The sequence below is a fragment of the Nestor notabilis genome, unplaced genomic scaffold, assembly GCF_000696875.1.
Source record: "Nestor notabilis isolate BGI_N333 unplaced genomic scaffold, ASM69687v1 scaffold31765, whole genome shotgun sequence".
Classification (NCBI taxonomy): domain Eukaryota; kingdom Metazoa; phylum Chordata; class Aves; order Psittaciformes; family Psittacidae; genus Nestor; species Nestor notabilis.
Window position 1 is genome coordinate 1 of NW_009928402.1, and position 634 is coordinate 634.

Sequence of the window (634 nt, forward strand, 5' to 3'; positions counted from 1 at the left end):
TACTTAATAATTATTTAAGTAATCAATCAGTATTGATTACTTAAAGTGAGGGTATTCCTAGTGTAATGGAAATGGCTGTTCATTTACTTCAAGAGTAATGACATTTATTATTAAAACAATGCTAATGCTTATTGATTCTTATACAGTGCTCAGGATTTACCTTTTTATGTTTAGGTTATCAAGTTGGAAAACCAGTGAGAGCTGCAAATCTGAATGCTTCTGATACTTCTGGGAGCCTAAACATTTGGCAGCCAGGTACTGGCTTGTGAGGTCGCAACTTCAACCGTAGTTAATGCTAAAATGTTGTAAGGTTTTTCTTTTGGCTTTGGTTCTGGTTTTTTGTTTGATGGGGTTTTTTCACTTATTTCAGCTAAGAACCTCTCCCAAATGTTGCTTTTCTAGACTATTCCCTAGCCTTTGTTCAAAATACAGTGGTAAGCCTCTGATGCTTTCTTGGGAAGTTTAAGTTGAATGGACTTTTATCTGTCTTTGAATTATACTGCTTGGTGATTTTGCATTCTGCTGCTTGATATTTTTGCACAAAATTGAAAGCTGGAAATTGAAAGGTTGTCAGAGGAGAGCTCAAGTCAGATGTTTTCATTTCATAGCTGGCAGAGGCTTTTGTTACTCAGGA

The 634-nt window shown here is 35.8% G+C and overlaps 1 protein-coding gene across 1 annotated transcript in view; it reads left to right on the top strand.

The window, feature by feature from the left end:
* Positions 1–174: 174 nt before the first annotated feature.
* Positions 175–634, top strand: part of LOC104405714 (tectonic-2-like) — a gene marked incomplete at its 5' end in the record, with an annotated part of 3,383 nt that continues 2,923 nt past the window's right edge. The window contains 2 exons of the mRNA XM_010014490.1: positions 175–255; positions 609–633. Of these exons, the coding sequence (XP_010012792.1) occupies positions 175–255; positions 609–633 (106 nt within the window). The remainder of the gene's footprint in view (positions 256–608; position 634) is intronic.